This window comes from Artemia sp. Qi Xiang Cuo, chromosome 12 (assembly GCF_049724085.1).
Source record: "Artemia sp. Qi Xiang Cuo chromosome 12, ASM4972408v1, whole genome shotgun sequence".
Taxonomy (NCBI): Eukaryota; Metazoa; Arthropoda; class Branchiopoda; order Anostraca; family Artemiidae; genus Artemia; species Artemia sp. Qi Xiang Cuo.
In genome coordinates, this window is record NC_142805.1 from 58,941,671 (window position 1) to 58,963,182 (window position 21,512).

The 21,512-nt window shown below is 33.5% G+C and overlaps 1 protein-coding gene across 3 annotated transcripts; it reads right to left on the minus strand.

Annotated features, from left to right (window-relative positions):
• Window positions 1–2,392: 2,392 nt before the first annotated feature.
• LOC148946341 (peptidyl-prolyl cis-trans isomerase NIMA-interacting 4) lies at window positions 2,393–20,157 on the minus strand. Of its 3 annotated transcripts, none has more exons than XM_089097962.1 (4): window positions 20,046–20,157; window positions 10,347–10,494; window positions 6,999–7,118; window positions 2,393–2,566 (listed from the first exon to the last, which is right to left on the minus strand). In XM_089097962.1, exons 2-4 carry the CDS (start codon window positions 10,431–10,433, stop codon window positions 2,408–2,410), a joined length of 366 nt encoding a protein of 121 aa, XP_088954088.1. In that variant the 5' UTR covers window positions 10,434–10,494; window positions 20,046–20,157; the 3' UTR covers window positions 2,393–2,407. The 3 variants fall into 3 exon arrangements, with proteins under 3 accessions (XP_088954088.1, XP_088954086.1, XP_088954087.1); XM_089097960.1 differs by having other exon boundaries at window positions 19,991–20,147; XM_089097961.1 differs by having other exon boundaries at window positions 19,972–20,147.
• Between the last annotated feature and the right edge of the window lie 1,355 nt (window positions 20,158–21,512).

Here is a 21,512-nt window from a genome sequence, read left to right on the forward strand (position 1 = left end):
TGGCCATTGAAGATAACAGCTTTTATATTTCTGCTTCTTTTTAGCATTACCAATTTTTTTCTGCAGATATACGAGGTAGAAGTAAACACCGATGAAGCCATGGCACTAATAAGTACGGCACTAAGGGATACGCCGAAACTAATAGATTAATTCTTACTCGTTTTGTTTTTAGAAAATATAAAAGAACTTGGAATGTTTGCTTTTTTAGTTACAAAAATTTAGAAAACGCATTTATGTTTTATTTATGTACCAATTGAAAGATTACTAAGGAATAGTGGCGCCAATTGAGAGAGGGGTTAATTTCCTCTGGATTTTAAGAAGTATCTTATATTTTGGAAACTTTTGTATCTTTATTTTAGACGTAAAAACAATCCTTGAACCCCAAACCCCCCTTCCCACCATTACGTTTTTTAAAAAAACGTTTTTTAGGTTTTTTAATTAATGAAAAAAAAAAAAAAAATCATAGACGTATTTTCGACGTAATACCTCAATTGGGTATTTCTTTTTCTACATGGCCTTTCTATGACGAACATATGAAAATTCAAATGGGGATAAGTCCATTTATCTGACAGTGAAAACAGTTACAAAAGTCTGATGACGATGGCTGTAGATGTGGTCGAATTATCCATACTTTTGTATCTGTTTTGACTGTCTAATAAATGGACTTATCCCATTTGAAAGTTTATTTTTTCATTTAAAATCATAGAAAAAGCCAAGAGCCTCTACAAACTCATTATGAATCCAAGGACAAAAACAACCTAAGTCTAAACTACGAACTAACTCGGTACAAAAAAATGAGTAGGTCCTGACTGGGCGGAAAATGAATCAAGACGTGACCCAGTATACAAATAAGTTTTGACACAGACGCCAGGCTTGCTTCAGCAGAGAAACGAGGAAAGTCGAATGTTGACCTATTTGGTGCAAAAAAAAGCTAAGTTTGACATTGAAAAGCGCAAAAATGGATGTGATGTAAAATAAACCATGTTCTGACCTGCTGAAAAAAAAACAGACTAAGCTTTGCCTCAGTATAACAGTGACCCATGTCCTGCTTCAGCGTAAAACAAGTTAAATTTTAACCGCAAAGATTTGCTAAGTACTCGACGCAAAGACAAACGGAGCCCAGACTAGGCGAAAAAAGTTCAAGCTGTGGACGAGTCCGCAGCTTGAATCCGCGATGAATTCCGTCTGGGTGCAGAATTGTGAGTTTGCGGTGCAAGAAAAAAAATATTGAAAGAAATTGTTTTTACTAAGCATTATCTTTAATAACGATTTTATTTAGTAAAAAATAATCTAAGTTTCATTTACTAAGAAAAAACTATCTACTAACAGGAAAAAATCAGGATCCACTCATCCAAAGAAAATATTGCGAAATTTTTCAAAACAAAATATATGTGAAAAACTTTGGAGGAGCCCTGGTGTCCAGGATAATATAAAGGAAGAAAAAAACCCTTACACCTTACTTAACGCCTGAGCCCCTTATCAATAATTAATACCCCGTTCCTACCTTTATCTGCGACTAGTATGAGCTAACTACTTCAACTCAATCTTTTAACATGCCAAGATTGCCAATACAATATCTTATTGTTATGCTGCCTGGGCACAAATTCTTGATCCGCATTGATTTTAATCTATAGCCTCTGCAAGTAAGGTTAGCTGTTTTATTTTCGCACAAGTACCAGGTTAACTTATTGATCACGGTATGACCAAATATCATACTGACTATAGCTAAACTACTATAAAGAGGGGTATAAAAAATGTATACGTAAAAAAAAAAAAAAAAAAATATAAAATGAAAATAGGCACAGACGTTGTTGCATCACAGAACCAAGTTTGCTAGGCCCCAGAGCAGGGTCGTATCCAGGATTTTTTTCGAAAGGGGGGTTATAAAAAACGCATCAAAAATTTGTTAATATTCGTTTTGTTACATTTTTACGAGCCGGACTAACATTTCAGGGAGGGGGTCAAAACTCCTAACCCCCTCACCCAGGATACAGCCTTGCCCCAGAGTTATGCTGATTTACGAATGCAGTCACAAAACACAAACAAAAGCAGATTAAAAACCAAAGCAGATTAAAAATAAACACAACAACGGACAATTTTTAAGAAAAGTATAGAAAATTATACGAACAAATCTGGGGAACAGGGCCTAAGGCCTCATGTGTTCTTATCTGATTAATTTCGACTGATTTTTTGTTCAATGTCAAGAAATTTGTGGATCTCTCCTTTTCTAGAATCTAACCAAGTAGCTAGATCCTATTAAGGGTTCGCACTCAAAACGAGATAATGAGAAGGTTTTATCACGAATTATTCCGGGAAACATTCTACCTATAATAGCCCCGAATTCTGCTTCGTCAATTCAGAAGAAACATCTAAGCAACTATAAATCTATGAATAAATTTAATAAAATTTATTTCTTTCCTTCAACCATTATAATATGGTATCCAAACTTTGTTTTCACAGGGGGGTTTGTATACTTTGGATTCCCAAGTGATGAAACTTCGAGGGCAAAAGCTGCATCCTGGAATGGCCCAACCATGGAGCCTCGAGACATCCATCCAAGGTCACCCTAAAGAGAAAAGAGCAATAATTTTGATGGAAGAATATACTTAAGTAAAAGTAAGAACAAAGTTCCAAAGCTGCCAGTAGCAGAATTCGACAGAATTCCAAAAGCTGCGGACACTTTAGCAGCACGACTTGTGTTTCGACAGCTTTTCTTTAAACAAAAAGTATTTTTATATGTAAAAATGGTATTTTCAGACAAAATCTGCCAACAAATTTGAAACTGCCAAGTAGCATTGCTACTTTGCTACCCCACTTTTTCCATGACGGCTTAAGTAATTGGCAATAGCTAATTAGAATAGATATCGATAAAGGATATAAATACATGATAAACTAAAAATCTAAAGAAAAGAATACGTAGTATTAGTAGCGATTGTTTTCGGGGGGGGGGGGGGGGAGTTAAAACCCCTAACTCAATAGCGGTTTTAGGCTTCATATCCTTGGGGTTGGGCAAGGTATACCACAGGAATGTAAAAACGTAAAACAAATGGAATTTAATGTCAAATATCAGAAAAATTGAAAGGGGAGGCAGCTGCCCTCCTGTTTAGACATAGAACTACGACTGCCCTAACCCCCCTGGACACAGCCTTGGCTGCGACCTATCATTCATAAGTTGTAAATTTAGTAGTTCACGACACCTAATTTTTAGGCCATTAAAAGGTCTTACTAGAATTTCATAACCCAGGTAACTGATCCTCTTCTGCGTGCCTAACCGCAATTTCGGGCAATGCCAGAAAAAAAAACATTGAGTATATCCTATAATATTAGTTTGGCAACCCCGAGCAGCAAAAACACAGCTTGCTACACGAACTATGTTGACAAACATTGCAATTCTCAGCTTATTAGTCCTAGTTTTAAATTTCAGTTGTGCTGTTGACGAGGAGAAGACAGTGGCAGTTTTCTACAGTACCTAAGCTAAGGACTTGTTCTGGGCCGTCGTCAAGACAGCCTTCTATGAAATCAAGCTTTGATATTATCGAGACAACAATTTTTAATAGCTGTTTTCTTGGATGTATTGTTTATATCACGTGTACAGTGGGCAATAGCTATCGACAACAACAACAATTCTCAACTGATGCTGCTGAATCTTTTAGAAGCTACCTTTAAAGTAAAATTTTTCAGAATAGGCAAGATAAATGCTAAAGATTCTTATCGTAGATCAACACAATAAAGGTCACAATCGTAAGAGCCGTTTGAGATCATTGACTGCGACTTGAAGGTCACAAGTTGTAAAATTAGCACTCCACAGCGTCTAATTCCTGGACAACTAAAAGGTCATATTAGAATTATAAGTAACTTTCTATCAGGTCGTGTTTAATTAATTAAATAAAGTCAAGATAAGACAGTATATATTTATATTGTCTGATCTATTTTATTCATATTTACTATATTATTTACTTATCCATATTTATCTATTTTTACCATATTTATCTATTACACTTTCCATATTATATAAATTACGAACCCTTGTCCGTGAGGACAGGGGTTCAATTCCTAGTGTCACTGATTATTTGGTCTGGAACGGGGGTCAGTGGCGTGACTCAATAAGCAGGGTAAAAGTTGACCCAACTCCAAATGGAGAAATCTTGGGAAGGGAAACAGGAAGGGTGAGGAAAAAGCACAAAATGGCTGGACCCAGGCCCCCCCCCCACCATTACACTTCCTGGCTGAAGGGCCTTGAAACAGAAACCAGCCCTGCCGGTAGGGGTTGTATAGTCCAGCACTGTATTCTACGTTCTTTTGTTTTCAGCTCGACACAGCTTTACCTATTTGCTTGATCTATCCCGTCCTAATGAATTACGTTCAAAATTTATATTCCCACTAAAACAAGCGGTTTTTTGATAAACCTGCTGCTATGCCAAATTAGTGTTCAACTTAAAAAATTCAATTTCACTAAGAAAAGCCATAGAAAAACTCCAATTTCGGCCCTGTATTGCAGATGAGGGACCTCAATTTGAAGGTTTGCATTTTAGGCCTAATTTTTGGGTCATTTTAGACAAGGCGTCCACTAATAAAATTCTTCGTTATTTCAATAAAATATACAATGTCGAAGAGGATTCTAAGAAATCATTAGCTTAGAGACATCGAAATATATAATGGTGCGTTTTTTCAAGCTTCTATAAATTTGATATCACCATCATAAAATTCAATTCGGCACAATAATGCTGTTACTCGTTTTACATGATCGTAAAATAGGACGTTTTTAAAGCCAAAACGGTTACATTAATTGGTTTTACATGATCGTAAAACCGTAAAACGGTAATCGTAAAACGGATCGTAAAACAGTTTTACATGATCGTGAAAGAGGCCGTTTTTAAAGCCAAATCGGTTACATTAATCGGTTTTACATGATCGTAAAACCGTAAAACGGTAATCGGAAAACGGATCGTAAAACGGTTTTACATGATCGTGAAAGAGGCCGTTTTTAAAGCCAAAACCGTTACATTAATCGGTTTTACATGATCGTAAAACCGTAAAACGGTTTTACATGATCGTAAAAGAGGCCGTTTTTAAAGCCAAAACGGTTACATTAATCGGTTTTACATGATCGTAAAACCGTAAAACGGTAATCGTAAAATGGTTTTACATGATCGTAAAAGAGGCTGTTTTAAAGCCAAACTAAAATTATTACATTAATTACATTAGCTTAATTAATTTAAATAATAACAAGGTCACAAAAAAATTTATATTATAATATAAAATTCTCAGTCCATGCAAAAAAAGGGCCGCGAGTATTTCTGTTAACGACTTATGTAATGTCGCATGTGCATGAGTCGTGCGAGTGACGTAGATCGTAATGACAATGGAAATTCAAGTGAGACCATAATTATCTTCCAGACTTCCATGTTATCTATATATGAAATCAAGAAAGAAGCTTCCATTTACAAAAGTGGAAATTTTTCACACTTACCCTGCTGACATAAGTTAAGGCTTATCATATAACCTCCAAAATAATGAAACTAAAAAAAACTGCAAGAAATCAAAATAGTAGAAGACAGTCAGAACTAAAAAAAGTAAAAGACACAAGGCAAATGGTAATTTTTTCTTCTGATAGCCCATTTTGTAAGAAGTTCACGATTATATAGGACTTAACACTTCTATTTTCATTGTTTTCTATGCTGTTTAGTATTTTGCTTTCAGTATAAATAAGTACTGTTACTCATACTTTTTAATAGTAATTTTTGTGTAGACAGCCTTATCCAGAATTCATACACATGTTATCTTATGAAGATTTCAAAGAAGGGGCAACATCAACGAAGGAACTTGTAAAAGAAGTGACAAAGATAGATGGCCTTACTTATTCTACATCCTACACCTGTATTCTATATAATGGCTCTCGAACTTCTTAGAATTTCGTGCATGGCAGCCTCTTTGGAAATTGTTCGATGTTTCACTGGCCCTTTCATGAAATTATCATTTGATGACACCCATAGGGGGCCACAAAACTCCGTTTGAGAAGCGCTCGTTATTCGATTAATTCAAGTTGGTTAAAAATTCGTTCCATCTTGGCAGAAATCAGCGGCCATGTATTCACTAGTTAAGTGTAGTCTTTGACAAAAAAACATTTTGAACCAGAAAAACGAGAAAAAAGGAGCTACCGCAGCCTAAAAAAACAAACAAAAAAACATTTTGAACCAGAAAAACGAGAAAAAAGGAGCTACCGCAGCCTAAAAAAACAAACAAAAAAACATTTTGAACCAGAAAAACGAGAAAAAAAGGAGCTACCGCAGCCTAAAAAAACAAACAAAAAAACATTTTGAACCAGAAAAACGACAAAAAAGGAGCTACCGCAGCCTAAAAAAAAAAACAAAAAAAACATTTTGAACCAGAAAAACGAGAAAAAAGGAGCTACCGCAGCCTAAAAAAACAAACAAAAAAACATTTTGAACCAGAAAAACGAGAAAAAAGGAGCTACCGCAGCCTAAAAAAACAAACAAAAAAACATTTTGAACCAGAAAAACGAGAAAAAAGGATCTACCGCAGCCTAAAAAAAAAAACAAAAAAACATTTTGAACCAGAAAAACTAGAAAAAAGGAGCTACCGCAGCCTAAAAAAACAAACAAAAAAACATTTTGAACCAGAAAAACGAGAAAAAAGGAGCTACCGCAGCCTAAAAAAACAAACAAAAAAACATTTTGAACCAGAAAAACTAGAAAAAAGGAGCTACAGCAGCCTAAAAAAACAAACAAAAAAACGTTTGGCGTTTTTTTTTAACGTGCGGCTTTTTTTAACATAAAAATGTGTGGGATATACTACAAAAAAGGCTAGTTCAGCAAATTTTGTTGGGAAATTTTATATTCAAACACGCATGATGTAAAGACAGTGTGGCTTTCGTTGTTTTTTGAAAAAATATGTAAAATTATTATACCAAAAATCAATAAGGCTCTTCTAATATTAAGATTTAGCTCAGAGCATAGCATCAAAAAATTCCAAATTACCCCGTTCCTAGCTTTATCTTCACTGTACAAAGCTGCCACTTCATTGAATTTCATGCCACTCTCGAGTTTCTGCAAAGCTTCAAGAATTTTTGATTGCTTTTCACAAAGGATGTGGCGCACCTGAAAATTAAAAAGATGTTAATAGCTGTCTGGTATAACATCTAACCCAGGGTTCGTACAGCTAACAGGGGTGCCAATTCACGAGAATGTAGGAGAAAGGGAAGGATTTTTGTCAATTTTGCTATGAAGGTACAAAAAATGTATTTTTCAGGATTTAGGTCGGGGTTGTAAATAAATCATGGAATAAATAATTATGGTCTCTTGGGGTGTCGTTATAACAGTAAATTTGAAATTGTTTAGTTGTATGGTGCTTGGTGCCGAGTAGGATATGCGATTTGTATTAGTTGTTTTGTTATTTATTTTGTTCTCTATTATTTTAGTTTATTTTTGCTACGCCCTCGGGCAAGCTTTTTACTTCTCAGCGTGGATGTTAATATTGATGTTGTTGTTTGGCATAATAAATATATCTCAAGCAAACCCCAAGCAAATATGTAAAAAATATGCAAGATGATCCCTTCAAGAAAGGGTACAAATGAACTCCTCCCATTAATTCCTAAGACCCCTGACGCCCCTTTGCTTTTTAAATTCTATTAGGGTTTTAAATTAAGTCAAATTTCGTTTATTAATAAAATGTAACTAAACAAAACAAATAAATATATACATGAAAAACAACTGCTTGTAACTAAAACTTCTGGCCTACCCATGGACTTGTAAAAGCAAGTTGTAGTATGGACACGCCAGGAATAAAGATTTCCTCAGAACTGATTATAAGCATGAACTCAGTACACAACCAATAGTGATGATTCAAATAAATGCAAAAATTATTCCTCTCTGAGCTGCTACTAGGGTCACCATAACAATAATGGTAATTAAAAAGAAATAGCATTCCCCTATGCTTTTCTACAAACCTCAAACAATCAATGAAAAAATTTGAAGACACTATGTGTATCTTAATAGTGACTTCTGAATCAAACAACTAATTCAACTAAACATTACAAATAACCAGATTTGTGTTGCCTGGGCAACAGAAACTATTGCAGCAAATGGGCTAATCTTGTGCTTCCAATTAGACACAATGAAAATCATTGCTGTTTTCCGATTCAAACAAGGTGCCACATATCTACCTTTCTGCTAAAAATTTGGCAATGGGGGAAGAATAGGTGTAGCTAATACTTTGTTCGTTTTTACAGATAGTCAGGACTTAGCTCGTGTTTGCACTGAATTGGGAATTCACTTGTTTTGGCACCAAATCAGGATTTAGATTATTTTTACACTAAATCAGGATTTAACCCATTTTTTGCATGGTTATTATTCTTATTTTTTTTTCCATATATACCGCAACAATAAAGTGCCTTGTCCCCCGAAATTTTCAAAATAGTATATCTTATGAACGGACTTTTACTAGAAAAAACTGATGTCAAAATATCTTGATCAGCTCCTCAATGATTATGATCACCATAACACAAATATGTCTTTCTTAGTTCAAAAGCTGGATTTTTTCCCATTGGCCAACTTTCTAATACTACTATTAAGAAAGGAACACAGGAAAAGCTCCATTTTTTGTGACGACCGCACTTTTAACGTCAGAGAAAATGTGATACCTTTTAATAAAGAGTACAAAACACCCCTCCCCCAATTGATAGCTAAAATCCCTGATCCCTCTTTGCTTAATTTTCTATTTATTCCGAGGAAATATTTAGTGGATGGGACCAGAAAGCAACCGTACCCCAAAGCAGGAGCGTCCCGAGGCTTATTCCATTGGAGGGGGGGGGGGTGATATTCGTAAATTTTACCAAATCGCTACCTAGTTTATGCCGAATTGTCTGCAGAAATCAAGAATTTTTTGCTAAATTTCGGCCGATTTTGCAAAATTTCTGCCGAAATTTTCGCCTTCGGCAAAAATTTTGACGAATGACAAAAACGTTGGAGGGGGTGGCAACCCTCCCTGCCCCCCGGGACACCCCTGTCCTTAAGCACTTCTGCATTTTAGTTTCATTTCAATTTGAAATGGTACCTGCCTGCTTGGACAGAGCTTTCCAGTAAAAAAAAGGAAAAAAAAATTCTCGGAGAAAACAAGAACTTTTTTGAACAGTTTCAGATGCTTCTCTTTGACATAAATCATACAAAATAACTTCAGTTCACACACTGCAGGACAAGGCCGTACCCAGGATTTTTTGGGGAGGGGGGGGGTTACATAAAGATTTTTTTCGGGGGGAGTTTTACACAAAAACCTCAAAAAACGCATAAAAATTTGTTTATATCCATTTCTGTTACGTTTTTACGAGCCAGACAAATATTTCGGGGGGGGGGGGGAAACCCCAAAACCCCCCCTTCACTCATCAACTCCACAGCAAAAGGTTTAAACTTTTTGTAGCAACTACAGAGGTTAGACCCTATCTAGCTTCTTTCAGAAGACCGAAATTGGTGAGACAAGGGCAGAAAAAACTAGAACACGATCAAAGTGTTAATTGACAATAAAATTAACCAGACAGTGTGTCCAGAGTTGAGGGATTTAAGCTTTTTCATGTACTATTAACTGTAATTATTACCACTTACCTCATCATGGCGTCATTCTACAAAAGTTTGGGAAGGAGGGGGGGGGACAAAACTTTACAAAATCTAGGGGGGGGGGTCAAACCTTTTCAGAATCTAGGGGGGCAAATTGGCTGTTTTTTCAATAAAATACATAAAAAATAGGTAGTTTAAATGAAAATGGCCCCAAAAGGTATTTTTCAAAATTTGGGGGGTAAAATCTGAGATGGGGGAGGCAAATACACCAGAAAATCTCCCTCAATTATTTCCACTGTCATTCATTAGTTTAATGTTCAACAAACATTACGCATACGAAAAAATATATTTGTAAGTTGTCCCCACACAGGCTCCATGTCTTGTAAGCGAAAAATACATTTTCAATGTACATATTATTGGTTTCTTGTTGTTATTAAGTCAGCATAATACAGCATAACAAAGAAAGAAAAAACTTCTAAGTTTTCTGGGATAAACTAAATGATTATATAAAACAAACAACTATACTTAAAAAGAGATTACAATAGGTATCATTGGAACAAAAGCTTATACACTGTTCATAATTTTTTCCCGGCACAATTTCTGAAAGATAGACCCATTTTTATTTGGCGTTTTACAGACACAATGGAAAAATATTTAACCAATGAGAATTCAAGAATTTTTTTTTCAAAACAGCACAGGAAACAATGTTTTCATAGGCTGATTCATTTGGTGTTTCATCCATAAAACGCCAAATTGGAACAGGGCTTAAGAAGAACTGACCTTTACTGAAGAGCCAGTTCCTGATTTTTTATCCTTTCCTTTTTCTTCAGTTGTCTCTTTGGATTTTCCAGCCTTTTTTGGGGCCATGTTATTAGGAGATCTATTTTATCTCTAGCTGGCAACAATGATTTACAATTTAGCAATGAATCTGAAAATTAAAAGCCATGCAATTATCATTTCAAAGATGCGTAAAGCCAACAAAGTACACTGAAGTTCTAATACACCAAATAATTCCGCATTAAAATCAATTTATGCAGCTGATTACAATGCCTGTAGCTTTGGCTTTGTCACCTATGGCTTTTAGGATATAGCCTATGGCTTTTTCTTCTGCCACTGAATTCTACACTTAAAATGTTTACTAGCAACTTTCTGTTGGCTAGCAGAGACAGAAGTGTTAGCTAGAAATTCTTAGAAAACACATTAATAGGGCAGAAATAAAAATACAACCTCAACAAAATAACAGTTTGAAAAAGAGCTTGTGAAAATTTGGTAAAAGTAGAGAAGATGGGCATTTTGCTTACTTAAAAAAAATTCAGATCAGTATAAAGCTTGTAGTAGTTATTAACCTTCACTACTTGTGTTAATAAAACTTATTAGCCTATATTATTATGATTATTATACACTAAACAAACTAAGATCAATTATAAAAGACATTTTTATGGAAAGTAAAGAGCAAATTTAAAAATTAAAATAAGCAGAAATTAGCATATGGAAAGTGTCAAATCTAAACTAAAAGGATTTTGTTTTCAATATTAGCATATTTCAAAGGCAGATCCCAATGTGACAAGGGTGACAATAATTGACCAATTTGAGAAGTTTAAAAAAGACAGAACCAAAACAAATGAGGGCACCAAAAAAATTTGGGGGGGGGGTGTGGAGATCCCACCCCTACCCCCTGGATCCACCCCTTGCATATTTGTATTAACTATTTTAGTTTTATTAGTCTATTAGATAATATGTCAATGGTTTCTTCTTTTTAAATCCATTGCTGACAAATGCATAGAAGTCAATTAACTAAATAAAGCTTTGATTTTAGACTATTCAAAAAGCTTTCCACAAAACACAAAAGAATATTTTAACAATACTTAATTGTGAAAATTCTTCTTCCTGGTTTAAGGCTTAAAATCTTAAAAAAAAATTATTTCTCTTTGTTGTAGGCTAAGCTAAAATTTTGCTCTTTACCTTACGTAGCAACAATTTGATTTTACATGTTTTAAATTTTTAAGCGAAAGTAAAGAGCCAATTTGAAACTTAAAATAAACTGAAATTAGCTCATAATAGATATGAGATCTGAAACAAACAGAAATTTCAGTTGACAATGAAGCCAAACCTAAAATAAAGAAAAAATTGACACAAACACTTGCAAGTGCAGTTTTGCTGCACATAAATCCACCCAAAAGACTAGAGTGTCATTTGCACTTTACAGAAAACCAAGAGTGTAAATTTTATTCTAAATTATTATGTAACTTTTTCTATTCTATCTTTTTTTAATTTTATTTTTTAAATTATATTTTATTCTATTAATAGTAATACTAATAGCAATTTTTTTCATTCTATATTTTATGTAAAATTTTATTCTAATTTTTCTTTACTACACCACACATAAAAAAGATAACAATCAATTATGCTATGGTTTCTTTCTTTAAAATTCATTCCTTTACAATGTATAGAAAATCAATTTCGTAAAAAAAAACAAAAATCAATTTCATTACTTATCTAGTTTTTAGCAAAGCCCAAATAGCACTACTGTCTTTTGAGAGAAGAGGGTTGAAAGGACAGCAGTACCACCATTGTGACCATCTTTGCATCATGCAAGTGAACCTAGCAAAATAGATCATTTGCTTAAATGAAGTACAAGAAAGGGTAAATTTCTAGTGGGCCTTAGCCACAATGAAGGTGAAAATGTCATTTGATGTCTTTTTTTTTATGCTGTTTCATAATTGAATAATTACTTCTGGGGCTAACTGCATCTTGAGCCATTAAGGGGCCCCAAAGGTATTTCATTTTTGTAAATACACAAAGAAGTTATCAACACTAGTTGGGTTATTAAAAAGTGGTTAAAAATATATCACTAGTTTATAAATAGGTTGTTCAAGAGTAATATATTCGAAAAACAAACAGAAAGAAAAATATAAAAAAAAACAACAAACAAACGAGACTGTGGCCTGTTAAGAGAAAAGAAAACAACAAAGTCAAACAAATGTGGATATTTCGCTTGCATACAAACAAGGCGTCGACAGCACGAAATACACACAAGAATAACAGGATAAAAAAAAGAAGATAAAACTAAAAACCAATAAAACCACAAAAAAAAAAAAAATTTTTTTTGTGGTGGTTTTATTGGTTTTTAGTTTTATCTTTCTTTTTTTTTATCTTGTTCTTCTTGTGTGTCTTTCGTGCTGAAGACGCCTTGTTTGTATACAGGCGAAATATCCGCATTGTTTTGTTTTTGTTGTTTTCTTTCCTCTCCACTGGCCATAGTCTCGTTTGTTTTTTTTTTTTTAGATTTTTCTCTTTGTTGGTTTTTGTCATGGCTGGTCAGTTCGGCTTAAGATCTTTCATTCGTCAATTGTACAGGCAACAATTAGCCGCTTCTGTCAATTATTATTTGTCTTTAGTTAAAAAACATGCAAATCTATTAAATCAACAAATGTTCTTAAAAAATTGCAAGAAGGAATCAGTGATTCCGAAATCTTTTAAAATATGTACCCATTTTGGAACTGAAAATGAAACAAAATTAAAAAATAAATTAAGCCTAATAGCTTTAAATCACTTCATTTATTAACAAAAACAGAGACGTTTTAAACTGTCGAAGGACTTAAATTATTTTGGAAACTTTTTAAGAAATAATCTTACATGTGACATTTTTATGCGAATTAAGGACATGGCCATTAGATCTTTTCGCCATGATTTTCATTTGTCCAAGGTTTGTTTGGTTGACAACTTTAATAAATTTTTGTTTGAGAAGTTCCAAGATTCAGAGGTTTTTTATCCTCGCCATTGTCTGAGTCCAGGATTTAAAAATCTTTCTTCTAAACCTCTTAATATTCAACAGGAAGCCGTTTTGTCAAAGGGTTCTAAGTTCTGTTTTCCAACTCCAGTCTCCTATTCAAAAATAATTTCAAAGGTGGAGTCAGGAATTATGGTTTCTATATATAAGGTTGATACTCCTCAAGAACTCAGAGCTGATATAATAAGAAAACTAAACACCTTTAATATGAACTTCATTGGTAAAGACATTTCACAATAAAATGACATTAAAATACTTTCTGATTTGAAAAAGGATAAAGTCCTTACTATCATCAGAGCCGATGAAGGAAACACGATCGTAATTATGAACACTGAAGACTATAATAATCATATGAAATCCATTATATCAGACACTATTGCATACAAAAAACTTGACTTTGATCCCACAGTTAAATATTTAAAATCAACAAGAAAGAAATTGGAGTCAATGAAAAATAATTTTCACATTACTCCACAGTTTTATAACAAATATTATCCTAGGGGTTGTTCGGCACCCAAGATCTATGGTCTACCTAAGATTCATAAGACTGGAGCCCCCCTCCGTCCCATTGTGTCAACTTTTCTGTCACCTGTTTCAAAATTAGGAAAATGGTTGTTGGTAGCTTTGCGTCCACTTTTGGGAACACAAAATCATATTTAAAAAATTCGACTAATCTTACTAATAAATTGCGAAATTTCACGCTGGAGGATAGTTCAATTCTTTGTAGTTTTGATGTTGTGTCCATGTATTCAAATGGTGATTTAAAAAGGTGCGAGGATATTTTAAAAAGTAAATTAGAAAAACAGTTTGATTTAATACAGGATGTGACGCTAGCTAGTTCCGATACTGATGTCTTTACGAGACCAATTATTCTGGTAAATTAATTTTCTTTTTCTTTTTGTTTTCAAGAGGAGTTTTATAAACAAATTTTTTTGTTACTTATGGGGACTTCTCATTCTCTTTTGTCGGCAAATCTATACATAGATGCCATTGCAACCTCCGCTATAAATAGTTTTAGAATCTCCCCTTGCTTTTGGGGTAGGTTCATGGATGATGTGATGTGCGTTTGGAAACATGGATCGGGCTCCTTAGACCTATTTTGTAAGCTTTTAAATAATTTTGATAATAAAATTAAATTTACAGCTCAATTTAAGGATAATAATAAATAACTTTTTCTGAATATTTTACTTATTAAAAGGGATATCCATTTAATTTTCTCAATTTACATAAGACCAACGCACAATGATAGGTATTTAAATTGTAATGATTACCACCCTCTTTCGGTGAAAAGGGGGGTTGTTATTTCACTAGTGGATAGAGCCTTTAGAATTTGTTCCCAGGAATTTCTGGATTCGGAATTGTTATACTTGAGGGATATTTTGTTTTGTAATAGTTATCCAATTAAGTTCATTGATAAAATAATTGAAAATAGATGGGTTAAACATGATAGTAGGGTTATTGGGGTTTCTCAGTCTTTAGATTTAGTTGTATCAAAAAGCTTCATATCATTACCATATGTTCCTGGTTTGGGTGAAAAACTTTCACGGGTTTTACATAAATTTGGTATTGATACATGTTTCCAATCATTGAGGCCAATGGGTAGTTTTTTTTAGTTCTGGTAAGGATTTAACTTGGAGAAATTTAGTAAGTGGGGTGTATAAAATTCCGTGTTCTTGTGGGAAGTTCTATATTGGTAGGACTCACCAACAATTTGTTGAAAGGTTTATTGAACACCGAAACTCAATAGAAAAAACCCTACAATCAAGCAAGCCTCCAGAAACTTTCGTTTCAGCTTTAGCAGAGCATATTTGGCTTCAACCAGATCATTTTGTAAAATTTGATGAAGCCTTGGCTATTTCTAATGATAAGGGTTACACCCAATGGGCGAGAGAAGCCATAGAAACTAAAAAAAATATGTTTGCTAACCTTTCCATAAATAGGGACACAGGTAATTTAAATATTTACCCAATTTATGATAACCTTCTAAAGAGTGAATCAACAGTCAATAAGGGAGTTAAGATTTTAAATAATACCCGGGGGACTATTTTACCTGCTAGACCGAAACGATTTGCTTCAGTAATAGCTAACAAAAAGAATATTTCGCAACTGAATAATTAAAGTAATTTACAGTTTTTTTTATTTTTTATCAGTTGCTATAGTGTCATCAGTGAAGTAACTCTTTATTAGCATCGTTTCCCTACGTGGATTAGTTTGCGCCAATTGTACGTTTTTGCTTGTTTTTTTTTGTGGTGGTTTTATTGGTTTTTAGTTTTATCTTCTTTTTTTATCTTGTTCCTCTTGTGTGTCTTTCGTGCTGAAGACGCCTTGTTTGTATGCAGGCAAAATATCCGCATTGTTTTGTTTTTGTTGTTTTCTTTTCTCTCCACTGGCCATAGTCTTGTTTGTTTTTGTTTTTTTTAGATTTTTATCTTTGTTGGTTTTTGTCATGGCTGGTCAGTTTGGCTTAAGATCTTTCATAATATATTCCAAAAATGCTTATTTATAACAATTCAAAGCTCATTTATTGGGAAACTCAAATATAAACCTTTTTCCTGCCATTTCAAGTTTTTTGAATGCAGTCAACAATTCAGGGTATACATTTGCACATTAGGGGGTGGGGTGGGTAAATTTCATGGTAAATTTGCAGTGGGCCATATAATTTAGCTAGGATGAAATTGAAAAGATCATTTGATGCTTTTTTTTACGCTCTTTCATTATTCATATAAAATACCTTCTGGTCAACCTTTAAGGGCTCAAGATGCAATTAGCCCCAGAAGCAATTTTTGAATTATGAAAGAGCATAAAAAAGGCATCAACAGTAAAATTCTACTTTAGCTACTTTTGGCTACCTTGGAAAGGGGTTAGGTTAGGAAAATGATACTTTCAGGGATTGGTCTACAGGCTAAACTATGTCTTGGGAATGTATTTTTAGGTACCTATCTCCACACCTCCCTCTAGAGGGTCCTGAAATTTGCCTACATGACAGGTTGACCTATTGAAATTTTGACAACAAGACATTTTACCTTAATTTTCAGTTATCAGTTTCTTTTTTTTCTAGCTTTAATTTTGAAAATGCAATTCCTGTTATTTGTGTAGAATTTCAAGCCATATCATTGCTTTTTTTTCAAAATTTAAGAAATGTATTTGCATATCATTAAAACCTTATAAATTGGGATTGAGCAAAGTTGTGAAGCTGAAAACAATTTTGTTGAACTTCATTTAAGCAGAAAATCTATTTTGCTAGGTTTCACTTTTATAACACACAAATTTTAAAAGGTCATTAAATGTCAGGACCCTTTAGAGGAAGAAGGAGTGGAGGTAGGTACTTCAAAATAACTTCCTGGGACATACTTTGGTAAATTTTTGGCAGTTCATATTATTGATTTACAAATAAAGTAAACATACCACTTGATACCTTTTTTATGCTAATTACAAATATAATAATAATTTTTGTCAGAAATGAATTTTACCCCCACCCCTATATATACCAATTTGAGGTATATATTTGCACATTAGGGGGTGGGGGTAAAGTTTAAACTTACCTCTCATTTGTATCAGAAATAAACTTTACTCCCACTCCCCTAATGTGCAAATACATACCCTGACTTGATAAATTTAGGGGTGGGGGTAAAATTCATTTCCAACAAAAAAATATTATTATATTTGTAATGAGCATAAAAAAAGGCATCAAGTGGTATGTTTACTTTATTTGTAAGTCAATAATATGAACTGCCAAAAATTTACCCTTTACCCTGTAGACCCATCCCTGAAAGTTTCATTTTCCTAACCTAACCCCTTTCCAAGATAGCCAAAAGAAACTAAAGTAGAATTTTAGTGCATCAAATGGTATTTGTTTAGCCTTGTGTCATCTCATAAGGAGACATGTTAAGAAAACAATTCTTACTTTAAAATATGTATAATGATCCTAGTTCTTATATTATCCAATGGGAGAACCTTTATATCAAGTCTTTCCTCTAAAAATCCTCAAAAGAGAAAAAGTTTCCAAAAATCACCACATTGAAAATTCAATGCTTAATTCTTTTTAAATTGCCGCCTAATAAGTTCTTTTATAGATAGCATTCATGCTGGTTTTTTTAATATTTTTTTTTTTTTAAGAGTAGTGGCAAAGGGCAAATAGCAGTGGTGCAAATACAAAATATTAATAGCAGTGGCGAAAATCAACCTAACCCAACCTTTTTATATACCACTACTTTTTCTTTAAACACGTTTTTTGACACACATGCTAAACCCTATCTATAAAACAACTTATTTGGTGGCAGTTTATAGCAGCAATTTCAAAAGACTTAAGCATTGAATTTTCAACAAGGTGATTTTTGGAAACTTTTTCTCTTTTGAGGATTTTTAGAGGAAAGACTTGATGATAAAGGTTCTCCTGTTGGATAACATAAGAACTAGGGGTATTTTTTTAGCCTTGTGACACCTCATAAGAAGACAGGTTAAGTAAACAATTCTTACTTTGAAATATGTATGATTATCCTAGTTATTATATTATCTAAGGAGAGAACCTTTATCATCAAGTCTTTCTTCTAAAAATCCTCAAAAGAGAAAAAGTTTCCAAATATCACATCGTTGAGAATTCAATACTTGATTCTTTTGAAATGGCTGCCTAATAAGTTCTTTTATAGATAGCGTTCATGCTGGTTTTTTTAATATTTTTTTTTTTAAGAGTAGTGGCAAAGGGCAAATAGCAGTGGTGCAAATACAAAATATTAATAGCAGTGGCGAAAATCAACCTAACCCAACCTTTTTATATACCACTACTTTTTCTTTAAACACGTTTTTTGACACACATGCTAAACGCTATCTATAAAACAACTTATTTGGTGACAGTTTATAGCAGCAATTTCAAAAGACTTAAGCATTGAATTTTCAACAAGGTGATTTTTGGAAACTTTTTCTCTTTTGAGGATTTTTAGAGGAAAGACTTGATGATAAAGGTTCTCCTGTTGGATAACATAAGAACTAGGGGTATTTATTTAGCCTTGTGACACCTGATAAGGAAACATGTTAAGAAAACAATTCTTACTTTAAAATATGTATAATGATCCTAGTTCTTATATTATCCAATGGGAGAATCTTTATCATCAAGTCTTTCCTCTAAAAATCCTCAAAAGAGAAAAAGTTTCCAAAAATCACCACATTGAAAATTCAATACTTAAGTCTTTTTAAACTGCCGCCAAATAAGTTGTTTTATAGATAGCATTCATGCCGGTTTTTTTAATATTTTTTTTTTTTAAGAGTAGTGGCAAAGGGCAAATAGCAGTGGTGCAAATACAAAATATTAATAGCAGTGGCGAAAATCAACCTAACCCAACCTTTTTATATACCACTACTTTTTCTTTAAACACGTTTTTTGACACACATGCTAAACGCTATCTATAAAACAACTTATTTGGCGATAATTTATAGCGGCAGTTTAAAAAGACTTAAGCATTGAATTTTCAACAAGGTGATTTTTGGAAACTTTTTCTCTTTTGAGGATTTTTAGAGGAAAGACTTGATGATAAAGGTTCTTCTGTTGGATAACATAAGAACTAGGGGTATTTATTTAGCCTTGTGACACCTGATAAGGAGACATGTTAAGAAAACAATTCTTACTTTAAAATATGTATAATGATCCTAGTTCTTATATTATCCAACGGGAGAACCTTTATCATCAAGTCTTTCCTCTAAAAATCCTCAAAAGAGAAAAAGTTTCCAAATATCACCACGTTGAAAATTCAATTCTTAAGTCTTTTGGAAATGCCGCTGTAAACTGCTGCCGAATAAGTTGTTTTATAGATAGAGTTTAGCACATGTGTCAAAAAAACGTGTTTAAAGAAAAAGTAGTGGTAAATTGAAATTATAGAAAGTCCGTGCATCTTTTGTCATCTAACCTAACCACTGCTATTAATATTTTGTATTTACGCCACTGCTATTCGCCCTTTCCCACTGCTCTTTAAAAAAAAAATATTAAAAAGACCGGCATGAACGCTATCTATAAAAGAACTTATTAGGTGGCAATTTAAAAATACTTAAGCATTGAATTTTCAACGTGGTGATATTTGGAAACTTTTTCTCTTTTGAGGATTTTTAGAGGAAAGACTTGAAGATAAAGGTTCTCCCGTTGGATAATATAAGAACTAGGATCATTATACATATTTTAAAGTAAGAATTGTCTTCTTAACATGTCTCCTTATCAGGTGTCACAAGGCTAAACAAATACCAAACTAGGATCATTATACATATTTTAAAGTAAGAATTGTTTTCTAAAGATGTCTCCTTATGAGATGACACAAGGCTAAATAAATACCCATCAAATGATGTTTTCACTTTCATCTTAGCTGAATTAAAAGGTCCACTAGAAATTTAACCAAGAAAGTTTAAAGACCTACAAATACATTTCCTTATTTTAGAAAAAAAAAACATTCATAGGCTAGCCTACCTGCTGCTTAAAATTCAACTCAAATAACAGGAATTACATTTTAAAACTAAAATCAGAGGAAAGCAAACTGAACTTAAGCTATAATACTGCTTTTTCGAAATTTCAATAGGTCAAGTAGGCAAAATTCTAAGACTTAGAAATCAAAAGAATGTTAACATAGGCTAGTCTACCCAAGTAGCTTGGCAATACCTTCTCAGGGTATGTCTTTGGCCCTGGATGAATTACTGAGAGTTTGTTTCCTAACCCTTTTCAAGATAGAAAAAGTAGCTGGTCAAGAATTTTATCCGATATATTCTGTGACGACAGGTGTTCATGGGCTCGTCTCGATGTAAAATACTAGAAAAGCACGAACCATGTATTTTGAAGAATTTTAAACAGCGTTGCTAAATGTACGGAAACTTGACATAGGAAGGTATGATTTTGGCTTATTCATTCTACTACTACTACTACTAAAAACTAACGGCAACACCAAGCCGCTTGAGGCCAACACAGTTTCATAAGTTCCTCCGCCATCACAACCTGAACAAAGCATGCATGCATATTTCATTTTTTCCTCCAAGGGGTAGAAACATCTGATTGTAATCGATTATTATAGCCGGCATTTTGAAGTCAACAGACTCAAAATTGGAGTTGCATTTCACACGTTAACAATGATACACATGACATTCCAATTTCCAGAACTTTGGGCTATTCTGTTGAGAAAAACAGCATAAAATATTTAAAGTTCAACAAACTGTTTGAAAATTTCGACTCAAAAGTCGAAAGTCGGGCAGAAAAGACAAAAGACACCAAACTTCAAAAAAGCTGAACTAAGTTGAAAACGCTGAACTATAATCAATTAAAAAAGGAAGTTTTCTGATGAAAGCAAACAACGAAGACAAAACTTAACACGAACCAAAATGCTTGATTCCTCGGCAATTTATGCAACATATATGTGCAATATTGGTACAAATAAAGTAACTCGTAATGTTTCTCTAAATTTGTAGAATAAAAAAAAAACTAGCGCTTTTTAGAATTTCTAACCCTAACCAGATGAATTTGCATATGTTTGTTTTTGAGGTTGAAGGGGGTGAGCTTCTAAATGCAGGGGTGTTTAATCAAAATAATAAATTTTACATTGGAAGCAAGCGATTTTGCGACAAGCATGCGGCTGTAACGTACATCAAAAGGACAAGATACTTATATCACTGGATTCATTAGTGTCCGAGCTATCCATTAATCGAGCCTGAATTATTACATTACTTAGACAATCTTGTAAATTTTCTTCAAAACTAAGAAAATCGTCATTTTTTCAAGTCATTGCAACCTAACATACATTAAATCTAAAAAACTCTGTATACAAAAAGAATCTAAATAGGTAAATCGACAGAACTAAATCTCAGCTACAGAGTGATAGTAAAAATTTCGTATTTCTTTGATATATCAGAACTGCAGGAGAGCAGAAAAATAACACACAGAATTTTGAACTGGGAACATGAGACTTAAGGATGAGGTTCGAGGTTTTGATAGGTGGGGGACAACTCTTCAGACTTCGTTTACTATATACGAAGTGCGTTCCAATTCTGAATTTTTTAAGTTTAAGTAGATTATTGGCATTTTTTTATTTTTTTTCTTCTGATCACCTACATAGTGATAGTAAAATTTTCGTCTTTCGTTGATATGTTAGAACTGTGGGAGAGCAGAAAAATAACATACAGAAACTTGAACTGGG